General features: G+C 46.6%; 1 protein-coding gene across 1 annotated transcript in view; it reads left to right on the forward strand.

Moving 5' to 3' along the window:
• The first annotated feature begins 632 nt into the window (after positions 1-632).
• LOC140719986 (E3 ubiquitin-protein ligase TRIM62-like) overlaps positions 633-22258 on the forward strand; it is a 185615-nt gene continuing 163989 nt past the window's right edge. Inside the window, exon 1 of the mRNA XM_073034898.1 lies at positions 633-741. Within this exon, the coding sequence (XP_072890999.1) occupies positions 633-741 (109 nt within the window). The remainder of the gene's footprint in view (positions 742-22258) is intronic.

Genomic DNA, 22258 nt, shown 5'->3' on the forward strand with positions numbered 1-22258 from the left:
TATTGGATGTCTGTTGTCATGGGACAACAAAGAGGAGGGAATGGGGAAATATGTACCGAACTTTGCATTTTATTGTGAGTATCTGATGAGACGAAATGGAGCTGTACAAACCCCGGAGTGCTGAGCTAGTAAATGCAATATATGTAGGTGACTAAAGTAGCCGGAGGAAACGAGAAGAAATGTGCTTACTAAAGGAACTCGTGACTGCAAACACTGAACGCTGTGCAGAAATGAGGAAGTAGCGGAGACGACTCAACCGGAGATGGCAGCAACAACAAATGTATCGGGAACACGGAGCTCGCTGGAAACAGTAACCTCGTCTCGTTCTTATGTACAGAAGGAATATTTTGTAAACGCTATGTTTGAAGTCCCCTCCCATCCCTGGTGAGAATGGAGGTGAATTTACCCCCTGCAGGTAATAAAGAATAAAGCTGCTTGATGAAGAAACACTCAGTGTTGAGATTGTGTTCTGTGATTCTCAGCAGAGAGATACTTGACAGGGGGTTAAGGGTGAAAGGTGGGGAGTTTATGGGGCACATGAGGGGATTCCTCTTCACTCAGAGGGTCACAGGAGTGTGAAATGAGCTTCACACACCCACAAAACGTCTGCCCCTGAATGAGGTGGAGCCCAAATGGCGGGTCACTCAAATGAGCTGCTGCCAACCGGAGACCGGGGTCTTCGGGCTGGTTTGGTGCCACCAGAGAACATGATGTGTGCCCCTGGTGATGGACACACTGACGGTAGGTGTCGGCGCTTGGGGGGGGGCAGTGTTGTACTTGTACGGGTGGGTAGAGATATCTCAGAGCCAGACAAGGGCTCGTCCTTTATTCAGGGAGGGCCTGGTACCAGTTGTAACGGGGTTTACCCGACGGTGCAGTCTGGGATGTCAGGAACTGGGCCGTCTCCAGTGCCAGTACAGTCACTCTCAGCTGAGGCTGGACTGGGAGCAGGGACGGTTCCTGTTCAGATACGGACATGAAGGTCCAAACCCGGGGAGAAGCCATTGTCAAATTTCACCAAGAAACAATCAGGCCAAATAACTTCAGGCAGAACTGGTCAGGATGACAAACAGACATCGGTACACAGAAATGACAACTTTGAAAATCAGAAATAAACCAATGTAAAAACAAATTTCAAACCAGCTCCTTTGCCTGAGGATGGGTGGAATGGAAATGGTCCCGAGGCAAAGGAGGTGGTTTCACACCGTCTGCACGACCCAGTCGCCCCATTGAAGGAGTGGCAGTGGTGATTGAGTTTGCACTGAGATGGGGATTGGACACGGAGGGACAGGCCTGATGAGGGTCGGTTTGATTGCCGAGGGGATCTGCTGTCTTGTCTTGTGGACTGGCCACTCACGGCTTCCTCACCGGCTCAGACACTGAAAGCCCGTGTTTCCCACCCCCGGGTCCAGGCAGTCTCGTCCCCCGGGGAGATGGAAGAGAAAGTAAATTCGCCCGCTTACAACTGGGCAATGACGAGTGTTAATTATTTGGAGAATGCAGATCAAACAGTTAGTGAGGTTGTGGATGTCACCAAAACCGGTGTGTGGAGAAAGTGAGGGTTGTCTAAGGTTACAGTGGGATCGAGACCAGTTGGGAAAGTGGGCCGAGGAATTGCAGGTGGATCTTAGCTGTCACTCAGAAACAGTTCTTCAGGGGGTCAAAGACGACTGAGACACGAAAGAGAGCTTTTCTTGGGCTCTGGATTCAAACAGACAAGACTGGTGCACTCGTTCATCTCGTTTGAAGGTACCACGGCAGAATATAAGTTGTTGCTCCGCCACCCTGAGGGTGCAGTCATCAATTAGGAGCAACTTCGCACCATCCTCCACAAGTCTGACTTACCAGTCAGCAAGCATTTTAATTCTTCATTCCCAGTTCTGTTCCGCCGTGTCGATCCATGGACTCCTCCTGTGCCAAGATGAGCGCCCCTCCCCCCGCCCTCCCCCCCAGGGTGGAGGAGCAACACATTATATTCCGTCACATTATATACCCTCCAATCTGATGGCATGAACATCGATTTCCACTCAGGAGAACAAATTACCGTCACCCTCCTCTGATAGATAGATAGATAGATAGATACTTTATTCATCCCCATGGGGAAATTCAACATTTTTTCCAATGTCCCATACACTTGTTGTAGCAAAAACTCATTACATACAATACTTAACTCAGTAATAATATGATATGCATCTAAATCACTAACTCAAAAAGCATTAATAATAGCTTTAAAAAAAAAGTTCTTAAGTCCTGGCAGTTGAATTGTAAAGCGTAATGGCATTGGGGAGTATTGACCTCTTCATCCTGTCTGAGGAGCATTGCATCGACAGTAACCTGTCGCTGAAACTGCTTCTCTGTCTCTGGATGGTGCTATGTAGAGGATGTTCAGGGTTTTCCATAATTGACCGTAGCCTACTCAGCGCCCTTCGCTCAGCTACCGATGTTAAACTCTCCAGTACTTTGCCCACGACAGAGCCCGCCTTCCTTATCAGCTTATTAAGACGTGAGGCGTCCTTCTTCTTAATGCTTCCTCCCCAACACGCCACCACAAAGAAGAGGGCGCTCTCAACAACTGACCTATAGAACATCTTCAGCATCTCACTGCAGACATTGAATGACGCCAACCTTCTAAGGAAGTACAGTCGACTCTGTGCCTTCCTGCACAAGGCATCTGTGTTGGCAGTCCAGTCTAGCTTCTCGTCCAACTGTACTCCCAGATACTTGTAGGTCTTAACCTGCTCCACACATTCTCCATTAATGATCACTGGCTCCATATGAGGCCTAGATCTCCTAAAGTCCACCACCATCTCCTTGGTCTTGGTGACATTGAGACGCAGGTAGTTTGAGTTGCACCATATCACAAAGTCCTGTATCTGTTTCCTATACTCCTCCTCCTGTCCATTCCTGACACACCCCACTATGGCCGTGTCATCAGCGAACTTCTGCACATGGCAGGACTCCGAGTTATATTGGAAGTCAGATGTGTACAGGGTGAACAGGACCGGAGAGAGTACGGTTCCCTGTGGCGCTCCTGTGCTGCTGACCACTGTGTCAGACCTACAGTCTCCCAACCGCACATACTGAGGTCTATCTGTCAAGTAGTCCACTATCCAATCCACCATGTGAGATTGGATACTCTGTGCCCCACTCTGACCTTGTACTTCTTCTCACCTGCCTACACTCCTCGCGGGACCCTCCTCCTGCCGTCTCTGGTCCACTCTCCTTTCCTATCAGATTCTTTATTCTCCAGCCCACCCTTTCTTGACCTTCCCCACCCACCCGGCATCAGCTTCCAGCTCGCCTCTTCCCCTCCCCCACCACATTTTTATTCTGGCATCTTCCCCCGTGCTTCTCTGCCCTGCAGAATGCTCTCGGCCAAAAAACGCCGACTGTTTATAATTTTCTATAGATGCTGCCTGAGGTGCTGAGTTCCTGCAGCGTTTTGTGTGAGTCGCTTTGGATTTCCAGCATTTGCAGACTTTCTCCTGTCAGTTCCAGAAATCGCCGTCCGTGACCAGGCGATCAGATGCGCATGCGTAAGGGTCCCTGGGAGTTTCGCGCGTGCGCACGGTGGACAAAAGGCTCGGAGATTCGGCTGCTGGTAGGAGCGGTGATCTGGGCGGGTTATTATCGGTACCGGCGTCCGAACCGCGACTGAAATCCAATTACTGTCAGCTCCGTCCACACCTTTCCTCCTCTCCCCAGCACAGTCCAAGTCCTTTCCCTCTCTCTCTACGAGGGCTCCGGGGAACTTCCTGCTGAGCAGCGAAGGCGCTGGAGCCGTGGCGGATAGATGGGTCTCTTCTTCGTGGGGGTTTCTGGGTAAAGAGGCAGCCATGGATGACAGGGCCACCGTTTTCCCCGTTAGTCCGTAGGCCGTATTTAGAATCGCAAGGGGAGGGAAGGGGAGTAGATGGATCACTCGGGCACCACCGAGCACTGAGGAACTGACCTTCCAGTCAATGAAAATGTCAATTTTTACTGTATGAAAAGAAGGAAACGAAATCCTTACATCAGTTTTAGTCCTTGTGGAAATCACCTTTGTTCCATCTAAATCTGGACCTTTCCACCTGTGAGAACATGTTTAGTACCATTCGCTTTGAGTACATAATGATACCAATTACCTTTGGCCTGGGTAACAAGTGACCTGTAGCGTTCTCATCACAAATATGCCACACTCCAATGAGAACGAGGACTGCTCTCCCCATCATGTTCATTGGCATTGCCTCTGATGGGCTCTCCACCGTCAATCACCTGTACGGAGGGGCAGAGTAATTTGAAACTCTCCAGGGTTTGCCGTGTAACATCACTTGCTCTTTGTAGTGCTGTAGCACATGACCAGAACTTGAAATAATACCAATGTTTTCTCTAATTTATTTTTCTCACATCGTATGGACCGACCATTTGTCTGAAGGTTAAATGTTAACACAGCCTGAAAACAGCACGGCACAAACAAAATACCAGCTGTGCAGCAACAAAGGCTCTCTGTGTGGGAGGATTTCAGTTACTGCGCAGCTGAGAATAATATGGGACAGAGAATAATACTAATGGAAGGAATCAGACTGGGCCAAGTCACAGATTGAATGTCCCGTTCTCACACAGACAGGAAAACTGTCGGGGAATTCGATGGACAGACCAGTTGCTGGTACCGTGAACAGTTAAGAGGTGAGTTTTTCTCCCAACTTGGGTTGATCCTCGCTGTAACAGTGTGATGTCAGAGCTCAGAAAGGAAACTAAAATTATCTCATAATATATCGGCTGTGAAAATTAATCAGATACAGGAGCAGAATGAGGTCGTTTGGCCCATCGAGTCTGCTCCAGCATTTCATTACAGCTGATCCATTTCCCTCTCAGCCCCACTCTCCTGCCTTCTCCCCATATCCCTTCATCCCTGACTAATCAAGAATCCATCACCCTCTTCCCTAAAATATACCCAATTACTTGGCCTCCAGAGCAACTCATAACAACAAATTCCACAGATTCACCACGCTCCGGTTAAAGAAATTCCTCCTCATCTTCATTCTGAAAGAACAAAGCTCGATTTTGAGGCTGTGTCCTCTGGTCTTAGACTCCCCCACTCTAGTAAACATACTCTCCAATCCACTCTATCGAGACTTTTCAATGTTCGATAGATTTCAATGAGGGCCCCTTCATTATTCTGAACTCCAGTGAGTAGAGGCCCCGAGCCATCAAGTGTTCTTCATCTGACAAACCTTATAATTACAGAAATATTTTTGTAAACTTCCTTTGAACGCTCTGCAATGTGAGCACATCTGTTCTACTTAAGGGGCCTGAATCTGCTCTCAACAGTCCAAGTGAGGCCACACTTTATAAATACTCAACAACACATCCTTGCTTTTATATTCTCGTACTCTTCAACATTATTTCCTCTCCATTGAGAAAATAGTCTGCACTCCCATTGCCTCTAACAAAGTGGATGACCATACACTTCTCTGAATGATGACTTTCACTCATTGATGTCTTTTGTAAATTTTTTTACAGATTAGAAATGGCAAAAATCGTGTACGGGAATTTTAAACAGAACAACATGTCAGTTTGTTGTCTCTGCCCAGATATTTAAGGAGTTGCTAGATATTTAACAATGTATCACTGTTAAAGTGAAGATGAAGAATTATGTTATCACAGCTGGAAAAGTGCTTTGTGTCTGAAATGAAGTTTTCTGTTGTAACTCAGTGAAATCCACTGGAACCGGGAAGCTGAGAACACACCAGCATTTGTTCACTGGAGATCAGTTCTTCAACTGCATTGATTGTGCAAGGGGTTTACTACATCTGACATTTGACTTATGAATTGACAAAGAAGTGTGGGAAGGGATTCACTCTTCACTCACTCATCTGACCTGCATGCACACCAGCGAGTTCACACTGATAAGATGTCATTCACCTGCGCTGATTGTGGGAAGGGATTCACTCGGTCATCCAGCCTACTGACACACCAGCGAGTTCACACTGGTGAGAAGCCATTCACCTGCTCAGACTGTGGGAAGGGATTCACTCAGTCATCTCAACTGCAGAGACACCAGTCACTTCACACTGGGGAGAAGCCATTCACCTGCTCAGACTGTGGAAAGGGATTCACTTGGTCATCTGAACTGAAGATACATCAGCGAACTCACACTGGGGAGAGGCCGTTCACCTGTTCAGACTGTGGGAAAGGGTTTATTCGGTCATCTCAACTGAAGGTACATCAGCGAGTTCACACTGGGGAGAGGCCATTCACCTGCTCAGTCTGTGGGAAAGGATTCACTCAGTCATCTGTACTGAAGGAACATCAGCGAATTCACACTGGGGAGAGGCCATTCACCTGCTCAGACTGTGGGAAAGGATTCACTCATTCATCTGTACTGAAGGTACATCAGCGAATTCACACTGGGGAGAGGCCATTCACCTGCTCAGACTGTGGGAAGAAATTCACTGACTCATCCAGGCTACAGGCCCACCGGCGAGTTCATACTGGAGACAGGCCATTCACCTGTTCAGACTGTGGGAAGGCATTTACTCGGTCATCTCAAGTGATGGTACATCAGCGAATTCACACTGGAGAGAGGCCATTTTCCTGCTCTGAATGTGGGAAGAGATTTGTTCATTTATCTGACCTACAGGTGCACCAGCGAGTCCACACTGGAGAGAGGCCGTTCACCTGCTCAGACTGTGGGAAGGCATTTACTCGGTCAGTTGAACTGAAGACACATCAGCGAATTCACACTGGGGAGAGGCTGTTCATCTGCTCAGACTGTGGGAAAGGGTTTATTCGGTCATATCAACTGAAGGTGCATCAACGAGTTCACACTGGGGACAGACCGTTCCCCTGCTCAGACTGTGGAAGGGGATTTACTCAGTCATCTCAACTGATGATACATCAGCGTATTCACACTGGAGAGAGGCCGTACGCCTGTTCTGAATGTGGAAAGAGATTCAGTCAGTCATCAGACTTACAGACACACCGACGAGTCCACACTGGGGAGAGGCCATTCTCCTGCTCCGAATGTGGGAAGAGATTCTCTCAGTCATTCCACCTTGTTACGCACTACCGAGTTCACACTGGGGAAAATGTTTAAACAGGCGACAGGCTACAGGCTGGATATTTCACCATCACAGTTGCTGAATCAAGTTCAAAAGTGACTGTTGGTGCCGAACTCGGCAATTACTGCTGTTTATCAAACCCAGTTCTGCACTCTGGTCACTGGGCGTGGGAGGTATTCCTCAGCTAATGTTCACGTTTAATGGGACTGGAGTTTAATGGTTTGGATCTGTGACGCAGAAATCAGTTCTAATTTAAATCCCGTCCACAACAACAGAATCTCCTTTCTCTCCCCTGACTATCATCTCCTATAACTGCCGCAAGGCCTAAAGTTACACTTCCCTGTTAAGCTTCAGAGTGGACAGTGTTGCCGGCCTTTCTGTTGCTTCCATGCCCCAATGGGTCAACTCCCCACCCACCCAGCAGTATCCAACAAGGTGTTCTGCTGAGGAGAATGCCCACAGGACAGCCCTGCACTGTCTTCCTAATGACCCTTACCTCTGCTGGTGGTCACGCATCTCCTATCCGAAGCTTGTACTCTGGGTGTGGCATCTCTTCAGATGTTTCATTGCTAGTATCTTCAGGCTCCCGAATGATCCTGACTACATCCAACTCCCTGAACCAGTCAGTCAGGCGCTGTGATTGGGTGCACTCCCTGCAAATAGTCATCGGAAAACTGTCAGATGTCCAGAGTTCCCACATCTGACAGGAGGAGCATCCCATCCTGACTGCTCTGCACCAAAATACACCACTGTGGGTCAGGAATTAACTAACGAATGCAAGAAAATATCGAAATTGAATGGGTCAATGACAGTGGAAGTAGCGTGTTCAATTGCCTGTGTTTTTGCCATGAGGTCGAAGGAATAGAGGCTGCCATTTTGTGAAGCTGCTTTGTAACCCCAATTTTGTGAACTAATTGCTATGGGATAACCTAATCAAATCAACTGAAAACAACAAGTTTCTGGTATTCCCGTTGTAAGCCTGAGATCACCCTCACATAAACTGTGTATTATGTACATTGTCAGGTTTGCAGAAGTAATCTCGTTATCTCTGAACCTGAAGTCACTCTGAGATAAGGTGTGTATTATGTACATTGTCAGGTTTGCAGCAGTAATCTCGTTATCTCTGAACCTGAAGCCACTCTGAGATAAGGTGTGTATTATGTAGAGTGGCAGGTCTGCAGAAGGAATCGCGATATCTCTGAACCTGAAGTCACTCTGAGATAAGGTGTGTATTATGTACAGTGGCAGGTTTGCAGAAGGAATCTCGATATCTCTGAACCTGAAGTCACTCTGAGATAAGGTGTGTATTATGTACAGTGGCAGGTTTGCAGAAGGAATCTCGATATCTCTGAACCTGAAGTCACTCTGAGATAAGGTGTGTATTATGTACAGTGGCAGGTTTGCAGAAGGAATCTCGATATCTCTGAACCTGAAGTCACTCTGAGATAAGGTGTGTATTATGTACATTGTCAGGTTTGCAGCAGTAATCTCGTTATCTCTGAACCTGAAGCCACTCTGAGATAGGGTGTGTATTATGTAGAGTGGCAGGTCTGCAGAAGGAATCGCGATATCTCTGAACCTGAAGTCACTCTGAGATAAGGTGTGTATTATGTACAGTGGCAGGTTTGCAGAAGGAATCTCGATATCTCTGAACCTGAAGTCACTCTGAGATAAGGTGTGTATTATGTACAGTGGCAGGTTTGCAGAAGGAATCTCGATATCTCTGAACCTGAAGTCACTCTGAGATAAGGTGTGTATTATGTACAGTGGCAGGTCTGCAGAAGGAATCTCGTTATCTCTGAACCTGAAGTCACTCTGAGATAAGGTGTGTATTATGCACAGTGGCAGGTCTGCAGAAGGAATCTCGTGATCTCTGAACCTGAAGTCACTGAGATAAGGTGTGTATTATGTACAGTGGCAGGTTTGCAGAAGGAATCTCGTTATCTCTGAACCTGAAGTCACTCTGAGATAAGGTGTGTATTATGTACAGTGGCAGGTCTGCAGAAGGAATCTCGTTATCTCTGAACCTGAAGTCACTCTGAGATAAGTTGTGTATTATGTACAGTGGCAGGTCTGCAGAAGGAATCTCGTTATCTCTGAGCCTGAAGTCACTCTGAGATAAGGTGTGTATTATGTACAGTGTCAGGTCTGCAGAAGTAATCTCGTTATCTCTGAACCTGAAGTCACTCTGAGATAAGGTGTGTATTATGTACAGTGGCAGGTCTGCAGAAGGAATCTCGTTTTCTCTGAACCTGAAGTCACTCTGAGATAAGGTGTGAATTATGTACAGTGGCAGGTCTGCAGAAGGAATCTCGTTATCTCTGAACCTGAAGCCACTCTGAGATAAGGTGTGTATTATGTACAGTGGCAGGTCTGCAGAAGGAATCTCGTTATCTCTGAACCTGAAGTCACTGAGATAAGGTGTTTATTATGTACAGTGGCAGGTTTGCAGAAGGAATCTCGTTATCTCTGAACCTGAAGTCACTCTGAGATAAGGTGTGAATTATGTACAGTGGCAGGTCTGCAGAAGGAATCTCGTTTTCTCTGAACCTGAAGTCACTCTGAGATAAGGTGTGTATTATGTACAGTGGCAGGTCTGCAGAAGGAATCTCATTATTTCTGAACCTGAAGCCACTCTGAGATAAGGTGTGTATTATGTACAGTGGCAGGTCTGCAGAAGGAATCTCGTTATCTCTGAACCTGAAGTCACTGAGATAAGGTGTTTATTATGTACAGTGGCAGGTTTGCAGAAGGAATCTCGATATCTCTGAACCTGAAGTCACTCTGAGATAAGGTGTGTATTATGTACAGTGGCAGGTTTGCAGAAGGAATCTCGATATCTCTGAACCTGAAGTCACTCTGTGATAAGGTGTGTATTATGTACAGTGGCAGGTTTGCAGAAGGAATCTCGATATCTCTGAACCTGAAGTCACTCTGAGATAAGGTGTGTATTATGTACAGTGGCAGGTCTGCAGAAGGAATCTCGTTATCTCTGAACCTGAAGTCACTCTGAGATAAGGTGTGTATTATGCACAGTGGCAGGTCTGCAGAAGGAATCTCGTGATCTCTGAACCTGAAGTCACTGAGATAAGGTGTGTATTATGTACAGTGGCAGGTTTGCAGAAGGAATCTCGTTATCTCTGAACCTGAAGTCACTCTGAGATAAGGTGTGTATTATGTACAGTGGCAGGTCTGCAGAAGGAATCTCGTTATCTCTGAACCTGAAGTCACTCTGAGATAAGTTGTGTATTATGTACAGTGGCAGGTCTGCAGAAGGAATCTCGTTATCTCTGAGCCTGAAGTCACTCTGAGATAAGGTGTGTATTATGTACAGTGTCAGGTCTGCAGAAGTAATCTCGTTATCTCTGAACCTGAAGTCACTCTGAGATAAGGTGTGTATTATGTACAGTGGCAGGTCTGCAGAAGGAATCTCGTTTTCTCTGAACCTGAAGTCACTCTGAGATAAGGTGTGAATTATGTACAGTGGCAGGTCTGCAGAAGGAATCTCGTTATCTCTGAACCTGAAGCCACTCTGAGATAAGGTGTGTATTATGTACAGTGGCAGGTCTGCAGAAGGAATCTCGTTATCTCTGAACCTGAAGTCACTGAGATAAGGTGTTTATTATGTACAGTGGCAGGTTTGCAGAAGGAATCTCGTTATCTCTGAACCTGAAGTCACTCTGAGATAAGGTGTGTATTATGTACAGTGGCAGGTCTGCAGAAGGAATCTCGTTTTCTCTGAACCTGAAGTCACTCTGAGATAAGGTGTGTATTATGTACAGTGGCAGGTCTGCAGAAGGAATCTCATTATTTCTGAACCTGAAGCCACTCTGAGATAAGGTGTGTATTATGTACAGTGGCAGGTCTGCAGAAGGAATCTCGTTATCTCTGAACCTGAAGTCACTGAGATAAGGTGTTTATTATGTACAGTGGCAGGTTTGCAGAAGGAATCTCGATATCTCTGAACCTGAAGTCACTCTGAGATAAGGTGTGTATTATGTACAGTGGCAGGTCTGCAGAAGGAATCTCGTTATCTCTGAACCTGAAGTCACTCTGAGATAAGGTGTGTATTATGCACAGTGGCAGGTCTGCAGAAGGAATCTCGTGATCTCTGAACCTGAAGTCACTGAGATAAGGTGTGTATTATGTACAGTGGCAGGTTTGCAGAAGGAATCTCGTTATCTCTGAACCTGAAGTCACTCTGAGATAAGGTGTGTATTATGTACAGTGGCAGGTCTGCAGAAGGAATCTCGTTATCTCTGAACCTGAAGTCACTCTGAGATAAGTTGTGTATTATGTACAGTGGCAGGTCTGCAGAAGGAATCTCGTTATCTCTGAGCCTGAAGTCACTCTGAGATAAGGTGTGTATTATGTACAGTGTCAGGTCTGCAGAAGTAATCTCGTTATCTCTGAACCTGAAGTCACTCTGAGATAAGGTGTGTATTATGTACAGTGGCAGGTCTGCAGAAGGAATCTCGTTTTCTCTGAACCTGAAGTCACTCTGAGATAAGGTGTGAATTATGTACAGTGGCAGGTCTGCAGAAGGAATCTCGTTATCTCTGAACCTGAAGCCACTCTGAGATAAGGTGTGTATTATGTACAGTGGCAGGTCTGCAGAAGGAATCTCGTTATCTCTGAACCTGAAGTCACTGAGATAAGGTGTTTATTATGTACAGTGGCAGGTTTGCAGAAGGAATCTCGTTATCTCTGAACCTGAAGTCACTCTGAGATAAGGTGTGTATTATGTACAGTGGCAGGTCTGCAGAAGGAATCTCGTTTTCTCTGAACCTGAAGTCACTCTGAGATAAGGTGTGTATTATGTACAGTGGCAGGTCTGCAGAAGGAATCTCATTATTTCTGAACCTGAAGCCACTCTGAGATAAGGTGTGTATTATGTACAGTGGCAGGTCTGCAGAAGGAATCTCGTTATCTCTGAACCTGAAGTCACTCTGAGATAAGGTGTGTATTATGCACAGTGGCAGGTCTGCAGAAGGAATCTCGTTATCTCTGAACCTGAAGTCACTGAGATAAGGTGTGTATTATGTACAGTGGCAGGTTTGCAGAAGGAATCTCGTTATCTCTGAACCTGAAGTCACTCTGAGATAAGGTGTGTATTATGTACAGTGGCAGGTCTGCAGAAGGAATCTCGTTATCTCTGAACCTGAAGTCACTCTGAGATAAGGTGTGTATTAGGTACAGTGTCAGGTCTGCAGAAAGAATCTCGTTATCTCTGAACCTGAAGTCACTCTGAGATAAGGTGTGTATTATGTACATGGCAGGTCTGCAGAAGGAATCTCATTATTTCTGAACCTGAAGCCACTCTGAGATAAGGTGTGTATTATGTACAGTGGCAGGTCTGCAGATGGAATCTCGTTATCTCTGAACCTGAAGTCACTCTGAGATGTCTGTAGTGAGATGCTGAAGATGTTCTATAGGTCAGTTGTGGAGAGCGCCCTCTTCTTTGTGGTGGCGTGTTGGGGAGGAAGCATTAAGAAGAGGGACGCCTCACGTCTTAATAAGCTGGTAAGGAAGGCGGGCTCTGTCGTGGGCAAAGTACTGGAGAGTTTAACATCGGTAGCTGAGCGAAGGGCGCTGAGTAGGCTACGGTCAATTATGGATAACTCTGAACATCCTCTACATAGCACCATCCAGAGACAGAGAAGCAGTTTCAGCGACAGGTTACTATCGATGCAATGCTCCTCAGACAGGATGAAGAGGTCAATACTCCCCAATGCCATTAGGCTTTACAATTCTACCGCCAGGACTTAAGAACTTTTTAAAAGCTATTATTAATGCTTTTTGAGATAGTGATTTAGATGCATATCATATTTTTTTTACTGAGTTAAGTATTGTATGTAATTAGTTTTGCTACAACAAGTGTATGGGACATTGGAAAAAAAGTTGAATTTCCCCATGGGGATGAATAAAGTATCTATCTATCTATCTATCTATCTATCTATAAGGTGTGTATTATGTACAGTGGCAGGTCTGCAGAAGTAATCTCGTTATCTCTGAACCTGAAGTCACTCTGAGATACGCTGTGTATTATGTACACTGTCAGGTCTGCAGAAGGAATCTCGTTATCTCTGAACCTGAAGTCACTCTGAGATAAGGTGTGTATTATGTACAGTGGCAGGTCTGCAGAAGTAATCTCGTTATCTCTGAACCTGAAGTCACTCTGAGATAAGGTGTGTATTATGTACAGTGGCAGGTCTGCGGAAGGAATCTCGTTATCTCTGAACCTGAAGTCACTCTGAGATAAGGTGTGTATTATGTACAGTGGCAGGTCTGCGGAAGGAATCTCGTTATCTCTGAACCTGAAGTCACTCTGAGATAAGGTGTGTATTATGTACCGTGGCAGGTCTGCAGAAGGAATCTCGATATTTCTGCTGAGAGTCTGAGCGACACAGTTTGTCTGTTTGGAACCATTGTTGAGGAGAACAAAAGAAATTACCTTTGGCATGAAGTTGTGTAGCCCTTGGACTGCATCCAATGGAAATCTGTTCGTCATCAGCCTGATGGACTTCAGCCAACAAGAATGAGATGCGTCCTCTGAACTGATAAGAGTTGTTTCAAATGTTTCAAATAAAACTTGTTTCAAAACAAGTAAAGAGTTTCAAATGCAAAGGTGTGATAACTCCTGAGACTAACTATCACAAGGAAAAACCCCCAAGGAAGGGTCTGGAGAAGAAATGATCGATCATTTGGATACAGTGGGATCCCCTGTTTCAATGCTGTGAATTTGAGAAGTGGTCAGGGTGTGTATTACTACAGAGAGAACAGTGGAATTCATGTTTTAAGTTGTTAGCCTGGGGTCAACATAGTTACTTTGTTGTTTGTGCAGGAACAATAAAGTGCGAGCTGTGATTAATTACGAGTTGCCTGGTGAGTTTCCAAACTGATCTCAGTTGATGAACAGTGAACATATTTCCGCGCCCTGGGTTGCACTCGAAAAGAAAGAAAAGTGGTCTGGGACCCTGGTGTCGAGTTGAACCACACAGTAGGTTAGGATATTAAACTGTGAAAGGGAAAGGACAGGAAGAACCCAGGGATTCAGAGATTACTTTCATGGTTAATTATGAAGGAAATGGTCAGATTATGAGGAGTGGTTAGGAAAGTTTGAGAGTCGAGGATCAGGGTCTCTGGAGGGTCGGGATTTACGGCTGTTGTGAATGTCAGGAAGAAATCGGCAGCTGAGAGGAAAGGCTGCGCTGATCGCAAGTGTTTAAAACAGATGGAAAATCTGCAAAGTGAACTCTCAGCTCGGAGAGGAGTGATATGTGCGAGGACGGACGATGATGGTGATGCAGATTGGGGTGATTTAGCGTATGAAGCGACGCTTATACCACACACCGGGTTGCTCTCTTCAGTCACCTGATGAGGTAATCGTAGCCTTTGGCCAGGGGCAGATGTGGTCAGGTAACGCCCAACCTTCACAGAGTGTTTCAACCCGTAACCACTACACTGTCCAGCTGGTGGATCAGAAGTGAGGGCCAAGTCACTGCCCATCTGTTCCTGACATCCAGCTCAACCCCTCCCTCCAGCTCCATACCCAGTCAGGGGCTCTTTCTGCTTCCTCCCCCATCCTGCCAGTTGCTTGCTTCTTGCTCTTTTCATCAAGGCCCAGCACAGACAGCAACCTCCATGCTGGCCGTGCCGGGAACCCACTACAGTCGATCTCCATGAGGAACAGCCACGTCTGCCATCCTCTGTCCCTGCACTCCGGGACTAACAGTGTCAAAGCCAGGATTATTGGGGAAGTGGCCCGCCTCCCAGCAGGTTTTTCCGAGAGTGGGTGGAACCTTCAGCACTCAGTGCCCCAATGGCGCCTGTAGTAATGGAGGGACTGCAGGACACACCAGAGCCGGGGGTGTGGGGCGTGTGTGACACGGTATTCTGTCCCTTTGACGTGGCCCAATTGAGTGCTGGAGTGGTGAATGAGAGATGATTCTCGGATACTTTCCCAGTGCATTCAGCAGACAGGACAACTCACGGTTTATATGAAACGGAGGAGGGGAAGCTAACCCTTCTCTGTCTAACTTCAGCTTTCCCTTCAGCCCTGCCGGAGGAACAGGCACCCGCCCAGGGGACACGGGGTGATGTACAGAAGGCACCATGAGAAGCTGCTGGACTAATAGAGGTGACAGTGGAGGTTTTGCATAACTGCAGACAGTGGAAAGGAAGGAACCTTCTATACTTGTGAGGAGGTTGTGACCGGTTTTCTCGAGTGTTTTGGGTCCTACTTGGGATACGCAGAATTTGACTCCGTGACAGAGTAGGAACTGGCCGAGGAACTTGGTATCGCACAGTACCGAGGGGAGCAGAAGGGTGTGTGAAATGATTGATCCATTCAAATCCCACACATGCTGAAGCATGGGCTCTCAGAAGGATGATGCGAATGAGGGAAAAGGGATTGAGGGAGAATGGTAATGAGGAGGGTAAGGGGAAACAGGGTTCTAAAACGACCCTATCACAGAACAAGGTTTGCAGTGGCAGAATGAAGGGAGACGGGGTGCTGATCAGGATGAGCCGCCACCGAGCTCAACAGCGCCGCCTAATGGCTGGGTTAGCAAACACGTGGTTGAAACAGTTACGTTCCCACTGTTATGAACACTGGATCCCCAAAGAAATGATAAAATTCTGGACACAATGTTTATTTTGCCGTTGATCACCCACAGCCCAGGTGGATTGGGATTTGTCAGGATGTAACAGTGGCCCATTGCCCCTGGAAGGACAACTGTGTTACGTACAATGCATTGCCCATGATGCTGATGAAAAGCCACGACTTGTATCCAGAGTTACCTAGGGGGAGTCCAAGTTGAATGTGTGTTCACCACGTGGTTGGATGGTGCAGCTGGACCGCTTGTAGAAACTAAAGTAGGAATCCGCCCCGTAAACTTTATTTGGAATGCCGGAGACTCTTGAACCACCCTAAACATGGCCACGTTCAATGCAACACTTTGGGAAAGAGAAGATACGGGACTGAACCGAGGGGATAAATTGAACTCGAGGTCTGTGCATACGTGTATAGTCAGGCAGGGTCAGGCAGAGACAATGGGTCGATCCACACAGAGACACAGAAACACGCTACACACTTTCTTATCTGCCTCGCCAGCGCTCCGCCGTATTCATTAACACATACGTGGAGATATGATTGAAACATACTCAACCCCCTACTAGACTTTATGGCCATGTATTAGGGTTAAGGGTGGGTCCCGGACGAGCACCGAAATGTTCTGACTGTGACTAAGTCAGTGAAGATGTTGGCGGGTTTTGTGGATATGAAAGTGTTTATTCACCATCACAAGCAGATCTTTTCCTGGCGACCCCCTCGTTAGAGTTCCCCAAACACAAACTAATCCAAGTGTTTATTCTCTCGAGGAGAATGGTAACAGTAGGTGATACAATACAATTTTACAAGCTACAATGACATAATTTACTTCAATATTCTGTGTCTCTCAATTGGCTCCATTGAAGTGCATATTTACAGTGGGAGCACATTGAATTAATAAGATACCACTGAAGGTTGAGTCACCTTTGTTGGGACAAACTAATTCACACAAACAGTCCAAACATTGCACTAGTTAAGTATTTAATCGCAATCTGTCACCACGGGGATTGCACCTGCCTGACATAATTGTTTTGTAAATAATTTTAAAACAGTTATTTTTAAATCTGTTGAAATGTGTCCCTGTGGAGTCGCTAAATGGTATTAAAAACCGCAGGCATGTGCTGCCTCCACATTTCATTCCGAGATCGCCTGTAGCACAGTGGGGACAGGTCACTGGACAGAGAAAATGCCTGCTATGTTCGATAGGTACAGACATGTGGAGAGAATATTGTACGTGTTCATTGCCGTCATTGGAGTTCCTGGTGAGTGAGCAGAGCAATTCATGTTTGGCATTTCTGTGTGTTAACCATGTGAATCTGTTTATGATCATTTGACGAGCTTCTAACTTGATGATCATTGTAGAAATATCCGTCAGAGATATCGATCCTGTCAGTCCAGCACTCTGACTTTTCATATTTAATGACAAGCGGCACTAAACTCCTGTCTCTCATCTAACTCACGGGATCGACTCGAACGTTGTTCTTGCCTTCAATGACACCTTGTCCGGAGTTGTCCCAGTGTGGGGACAGGCAGCTATCCCGCAAGCTGTGACTGGGAGGGGTTTACATTGTAAAGGTCACTGTTTCTGAGTTATTGACCAGAGAGAAACCCTGGTCCTGTGTTTCATGTCTCCCTGTGGAGTTTGTCACTGTCGGATCTCACTGCCTGTCGGTCAATAACTGGGTCTGTAAACACAAAGTACACATTGGAAACGAGCCGTCAACGTTTCGGGCCGAGACGCGTTTCCACGGATGCTGTCCGACCTGCTGAGCTCCTCCAGCTTGTTGTACGCGTTAATAATTGGATCTGATCACCTGAACCAGAGTCCGCGGATCTGCTGACGAGAGTTATCGAATTGAGCTGCGCTGCAGAATTCATCCATTAACGGAGCCGATCAGCCTCAGGTTACTAAGTTGTTCCTGCTTTCCCTCTGAGACGCGTCGTAAATTGGGGCACCGCTTCGTCCTGTAGAAAAGTCTTGGCCCAAAACCGAAATTTGTTCAATTCCTTGGATGCTGCCTGACCTGCTGAGTCCCCCCAGTATTTTGTGTGTGTTGCTCCTCTCTGTATCCCATCTCGGCCCCATCAGATGCTGAGTTTCCAGGGGCCTGATCAGTCACGGTTAAATCAGTGAAACCGGCCACGTTAGTGACTGGAATCGGTATCAGCACCGACCGTTGTTGATCATGCAGATCGCTTTTATCGCCGACTATTGTCCACACATCGTCTTATCTCCACTCTGAAGAAGGCAGGTCAGAGACAGTGTGACCAGTGTCTCAAGTTAGATCAGCAGCCGTTCACAGTCTCGAACACCCCTGATCTTTAGCTGAAACCCGATCCCTTGAAGAATAGTTTCAGTAATGCCCTCTGTCTGTTATCTCTCTCTCTCCCTCACTCTCTCTCCCCGTCCCACTCCCCCACCCGATCGCCCTCCCCTCCCCCCGTCTCCCTCTCCCTCTCCATCCCCCCCCCCCCTAACACGCAGTGAATTTAGTGGCGATTGTGATCCTGTCCCGGGGAAAGTGCGGCCTCTCTACCTGCACCACTCGCTACCTGGTGGCCATGGCAGCGGCGGATCTACTGACCATTGTCACCAGCGTCATTTTGATTCCACTCAAAGTGTATTACTTCCGGTGGAGTTTCCTGAGCATCACCCCTGTGTGCAGTGTTATCGATGTACTGAGCTTCACAGCCACAGACTGTTCTGTCTGGTTCACCGTCACTTTCACCTTTGATCGGTTTGTCGCCATTTGCTGTCAGAAACTGAAAACAAAATATTGCACCGGGAAAACTGCGGTTGTGGTTCTAACAACAACCGGCGTACTGTCCTGTCTGAGAAACGTTCCCCGATACTTCGCATTGGAACCCCGGATGATCATCGACAATATACCGTGGTTCTGTATTACCAAGAATAATGTTTTCACCGACCCCGGGTGGATAGGATATGACTGGCTCGATACGGTTTTAACTCCGTTCCTTCCTTTCGCTGGGATCCTGCTGCTCAACGCTCTGACAGTCAGACACATTTTAGTGGCCAGTCGGGTCCGTAAGGGGCTGAAGGGTCAGAGCAAGGGGGAGAACCGCAGTGACCCGGAGATGGAGAGCAGGAGGAGGTCTGTGGTTTTACTCTTCACCCTCTCCGGCAGCTTCATCCTCCTGTGGATGACACTGGTTGTAAATTTCATATACTATCAGGTCTCAGGGAAAGGATTCAGTTTCAATGATTCTGAATGGATCTTTATCTACGTCGGGGTTTTGCTGAGTGATTTCAGCTGCTGCACGAATACATTTATTTACGCGGTGACTCAGTCAAAATTCAGGGAACAGATAATTAGGGCGGTGAAATATTCTGTCCCCTCGGTGCTTCATTTTATTAATAAAGCTGCGTCCTGAGCACAAGCCGGAGGCTGCCACAATTTCTCAAGTCCGGAGGCCAACTCCTCACATTCACCGCCTGATCTGTTAGTTGTTATTCCGGGGCTGACTGTCCCATCGACCGGCAGGTCTGGGACATTAGGGTAGTGTGTTTGTGGGGAGGGACAATCCACTGTCCTGGACTCGCCAGCTGTCAGTCAACGAACGACTCTGGAATGCCAGCCACCCATTGGTCTGTGAATATGTCCATCTATCCCTATTCCCGCCCACCAACCTCACAGACCGACTTTCCCACAAGACAGCTGGTGTTCTATTCTGATGCTGGTTGGATAATCCAATGTCAAACACACCAGTTTCCGCTTTCTCCTTGAATGATTGGCTAACGTTAATATAAATAAGGCCGGCTTTGGATACATGGTGGTTGACACTCTAACTTAATACGCGTTCCCGCCACTAATTGGACTGTAATTTGGTGGAAGGAATTGGGAAATAAAACTCTCGCTGCTTCTTTGTTCTAATGAAAACTAAATTACCCCCCAAAATCCTACCGATTGTACCAAGTGAAAGCCAATACAGAGAGTTAAATTAAACTCATTCCCACAACTGAAATGAAAGATATCCGCTCCCAGCGATTGTAATGAAATCTGCGTTTGATTTCTATCCACTTGATCACCTTCACCCTGAAATATTCTGTAAATGTGTCTCCCCTTGTGCCCAGTGTCCCACTAGATTTACCATAAGCCCCTAATTCTTAACCCTGGAAATCCTGAAGCGGGTTCTGATTTGCAAAGTGGAAGGTCTTTAACTGGAGTTGAATCTTTAACGGCTTTTGTAACTAAACAGTCAACCCGCTCATTCACATCCAAGTGAATCACAATATTTGACAACACAACCCGATCTGCTCACATCCGCAAATCGGTGTGTACCCCGTATGTGGCCTACATACCACTAACCCTGTGCACATCTGCAAATTACTGTGCATCCCATATTGGCCGACGCATTCTCAAAAGCGTGTACACCCCAAATCCATGTTCACCCCCAAATCTGAGCACTCCTCCAAATCCGCAAGCAACCCGCAAATCAGTGTGTACACCCAAATCCACAGACTTCCCCACCCCTCGTGCTCCCCCAAATTCTTATGCAACACCAAATCTGTCCGCCCCTAACAGTCTGACACCTCGACGTGCACATTAGATTATTCCTGAGAAAGAATCTTTTCAGTGCATTGATAAGGAAAGTATCTATAAATGAAACGACCTTGAGAAACGTCACAACTCCAAACCCGCAGACACCACAACTCTGAGAGACCCCGAAATCCGAAAAAATCCCTATGTTGACCTAGTCACTCCTAATTCAACGGGCACCCTCAAATCAGTGGGTATCCCCCTATTTGACAAGGTTGCCCTAAATCTACGCAATCCACAAATCAGTGCACATTCCCGCATGCATAATGGGTTACCGAACAGTTGAAATCAGTTCAAATAGTTCAGAGAATGGTTGTCTTTACGCAACCGAAACCTAATTTGCAACTCCAGACCGGCTGACGTACCCGAATCTGGCTGTAACACTAATTCCGTGAGCACCCCCATATTTGCGCGAATCCCTAAACAGGAGCGCACTCCATAATCATTTTGCACACCAACCTGGTGAAAACTCCACATGCACATTAGCTAATCCGAAAGAATCATTTTCAAACAGTGCACAAAACGGCTGACTCGATAGTAAACACTCGCACGCAACCCGGAATTCTAGTGTAAATCTAAACCGGCCGGCATACGCTGATTCGAGTTCAATCCCATATTCAACAACACACATCCCCGAATAAGAGCGCACCACAAAATCTATGTGCGCCAATTGAAAGGGTTATTGCAGAGGTTATAAAAGTATGGGAAATTAAAACACGTCACAACTCCAATCCGCAGTCTCCAAAAAATCTGTGATTTCAGCTGCTGCACAAACACATTAATTTACGCGGTGACTCAGTCAAAATTCAGGGGACAGATAATTAGGGTGGTGAAATATTCTGTCCGCTCGGTGCTTCTTTTTAATAAAGCTGCGTCCTGAACACAAGTCGGCCAAAGAAAGAGACACACACCGGTATCAGGCAAAATAAACGCCCATCCAGCCTTTTCTCCTGCACCGGATGGTCACATTCGTCAGCTCCCGTTATCTCCAAAAATACCCCAAACACTGTTGGCAGTGAAACTTTTGCCGGGGCGTTATACTTTCCCACACCAGAAATTGTCGTGTCCTCATGACTTTGAAATGATGTATCATCCCCTCATTAATAACACAGTGCCCAAAGGAATTTCGTGACGTCAGAACCTCAAATCCATTTGTAAATGGTCCTGACTTATTTCACCAGGGGAGTAGGCGCAACTCTCTGTTTCCCTGGCGGGACATTGGCCAGCAAAATCATGAGGACACGACAATTTCTGGTGTGGGAAAGTATAACGTTCTGGCAAAAGTTTCACTGCCAACAGTGTTTGGGGTATTGTTGGAGATAATGAAGAGAGTAGACGCTGCAGGCAATCGGAGACAAAGTTCTGTCGTCTACCAGGCATCGGGGAATATGACTTTTGGAAGATTTGACTGTTTAATTATAATGGGCTCCTTTTTATTTTATATTTTATTTTCTCGACTAATTCCATAGTTAAGCTGCAATTTATAAATATTATTATTTCCTGCGACGAGCTGAAACAGGGGCAGCAAATCAGACATCATTCACACAAACCGGGGTTTGGCTGGGCGAACAACCTAATCTCACGGATTTGGCGGGACCGGGGTGTGCAAACCCTGGTCTTACGAGACTGGTGAAAGGCGGGTTACTCGGCGCTGAGTTGGGAGACTGCCAGTGAGGGATAATGAGCCCTGAGACGCCCGAGAAGTTTCAGAATCAGTCTTGTGATTCGTCACTAACCCAGATCCACCGACACCCACAAAACAGTGTGCAAACCCATATTTGTGATCATCCCCATATTCGATGGCACAACAATAAATCTGCACACATCCACAAATCTGTGTGCACCCGCAATCGCGCTGACACCCCTACATACACATTTCGTTATCCCAGAAAAAAAATCATTTCAAATAATTCACAAAATTGCTACCTCCACCTTAAGGAAATAGCAAGAGCAAAGTTTAGTTGAAGGTGCACTCATAGATTTATATTTTTCATAGAGGGGACAGCGATTTTATAAGTGTTTAAACTGATTTGCTCTGGGAGAGT

The sequence above is a fragment of the Hemitrygon akajei genome, unplaced genomic scaffold, assembly GCF_048418815.1.
Source record: "Hemitrygon akajei unplaced genomic scaffold, sHemAka1.3 Scf000034, whole genome shotgun sequence".
Lineage (NCBI taxonomy): Eukaryota > Metazoa > Chordata > Chondrichthyes > Myliobatiformes > Dasyatidae > Hemitrygon > Hemitrygon akajei.